Source organism: Gadus morhua, chromosome 2, assembly GCF_902167405.1.
Source record: "Gadus morhua chromosome 2, gadMor3.0, whole genome shotgun sequence".
Taxonomy (NCBI): Eukaryota; Metazoa; Chordata; class Actinopteri; order Gadiformes; family Gadidae; genus Gadus; species Gadus morhua.
Genome location: NC_044049.1, coordinates 17,134,706 through 17,136,645, shown reverse-complemented (window position 1 = coordinate 17,136,645; position 1,940 = coordinate 17,134,706). Strand labels below are relative to the sequence as shown.

The 1,940-nt window shown below is 47.5% G+C and overlaps 1 protein-coding gene across 1 annotated transcript; it reads left to right on the top strand.

The window, feature by feature from the left end:
• Positions 1 to 235: 235 nt before the first annotated feature.
• Positions 236 to 708, top strand: LOC115533334 (proline-rich protein 15-like protein A). Its single transcript, XM_030343820.1, has one exon. It carries the CDS (start codon positions 262 to 264, stop codon positions 706 to 708), a length of 447 nt encoding a protein of 148 aa, XP_030199680.1. The 5' UTR covers positions 236 to 261.
• The last annotated feature ends 1,232 nt before the right edge of the window (positions 709 to 1,940 follow it).

Below are 1,940 nucleotides of genomic sequence, written 5' to 3'. Positions count from 1 at the left end.
TGCACACAGAAACATTATCAATTGCTTCCTTTGTTTGCTAACAGACCGATAAGCAAATTCCTCTTATCTCTTTAGGTCTCCATTATCCATCCCCATATCTCTTCTTCCTCTCTAGTGCCATCCCTCCATCTACCACTCCCTCCTCTACAAACCTGTTTATTCTATTCCTCCCTTCATCCACCTATCTCTAACTCTTCCTCCTTCCCTCCCTCCCTCCCCCCTGCCTGTGCACACCTCCAGACCGGGCCTGGCTAGACCTGTATGCCCTTCCTCTCTCTGCTGCTTCAGTGTCTCCCCCCGTCTCTCGCTGTCTCTCCCTGCATCATGGCGGACCCAGCCGCGGGCTGGTGGAAGCTCACCTTCCTCCGGAAGAGGAGGTCCCAGCCTAAGGTTCTGTACGAGATCCCAGGGGAATACGCCTCCAACTCCAACAGCCCAACCTACACTTCCCCTTCCACCGCCTCCACCGCCAGTCAGCCGGCCACAGCAGCAGCAGACGGGGCCCAGGACTCTAAGCTGAACGCCAGGCTAGAGAGGATCGTAGACAAGACCACCACGGCCACCAGGGGGCGCCACGTCAAGGTGTCGCACTCTGGGAGGTTCAAGGAGAAGAGGAGGCCGAGGGCCTCGTTGGGCAGGGACACAGAGGGGTCCGGGGGGGAGGAAGGCGGAGGGACTCGAACCCACAAGCAGGACCAGACAGACTGAATCTTTTATTGGATGGTTTGTTATTCAACCATTGAGGAATTGTTATTGATTATGTCGTTATTGAATTGTTCTGGCTGCAGGAATTGTAAACAGTTGATGTTGGATGATGGTATAGGGGAAGTAGTCGCACTAAAGACTCAGCGGCGGAGCGTTGACTGTATTTCGCTTAATGTGTGTATCGACCAATCATGTTGCTCGAGGCAGTACTCTGTAGGCACGTAATGGGCGAACACAAAAAAGGCAAGGTCCACTTTATTTTAGCGTCTGTAAAGATTTCAAATCAATAACATTGAATCACCAAAATCCCCTTCTGACAGCTTTATTCAGTCACACAAATTACATTAATTCAGTAAAATATCGCAATGAAACAGGAAACAAGTCGTGACTCCGCCCCTAAAGTTTCTGCTATCCGGCCCAGCAGATCTGCTGGATACGAGATTATGTGTGGAGGGATTGCGACGAATGGATTAATGAATGAACTTGATTGGTAATGCAATGTTCAATACGTGAGGATGGATATATATTGCAAGAAGTTTCAAGTAGACTTTGAAAGGGAGGCAAACGTATGAAAAAAAACATGTTTTTTGTATACATTTTTGTATTATAATAAACTGTTAGGTTGTTTATTTGTGAGAATCCGCACTGCTTTTGCTGGGGTTTTGCTGATGAATCTGATCAATTCACAACCACAGAGCCATGATGTTTGGCGCTTTGATAATGAAAAATTGCCTTTGTAACATCTGAATCAACAGTGTTGGTGTGTTTTTTCTTCATTTACATATCTTTCATTATGCATATATATAGCCCGTTATGGCATTTGTTAATGAGACGAACAACCCCATGGCTGCATTATGTCGCCCTCACGTGGAGGCAGAGTGTAAGTAGTGAGATGTAGTTTGTTTGCGGTGACAATATTAACTTGCACACGCTGGTGACAGAACGTTTTGAGCAAGGGAAATACGTTTTTTATGTTGTTAGAATAATATCTATGTTAAGTGTATGAATGGCTGGCGATAGGAGTTGTGCTCAGAAGCAGGGACAGTTCTGGAGGGGGGGGGGGGGGGGCAGCAGGGGCCAGTGCTCCCGTAAAACTGAGCTCGTACCCCCCAGGGGCCCCCCCTCCAAATGTTTTTTTTTACCTCTGTCCGGATGGGGGGTCGATTGCTGGCGATGGTGTGGCACTGATGCACAAGGTGGTACTTGAGATTTATAATATATCATACTGACTTTAT

Bases quoted from the DNA above. Each gene is read 5' to 3' on its own strand.
- LOC115533334 (XM_030343820.1), top strand. From the start codon at position 262: ATGCCCTTCCTCTCTCTGCTGCTTCAGTGTCTCCCCCCGTCTCTCGCT.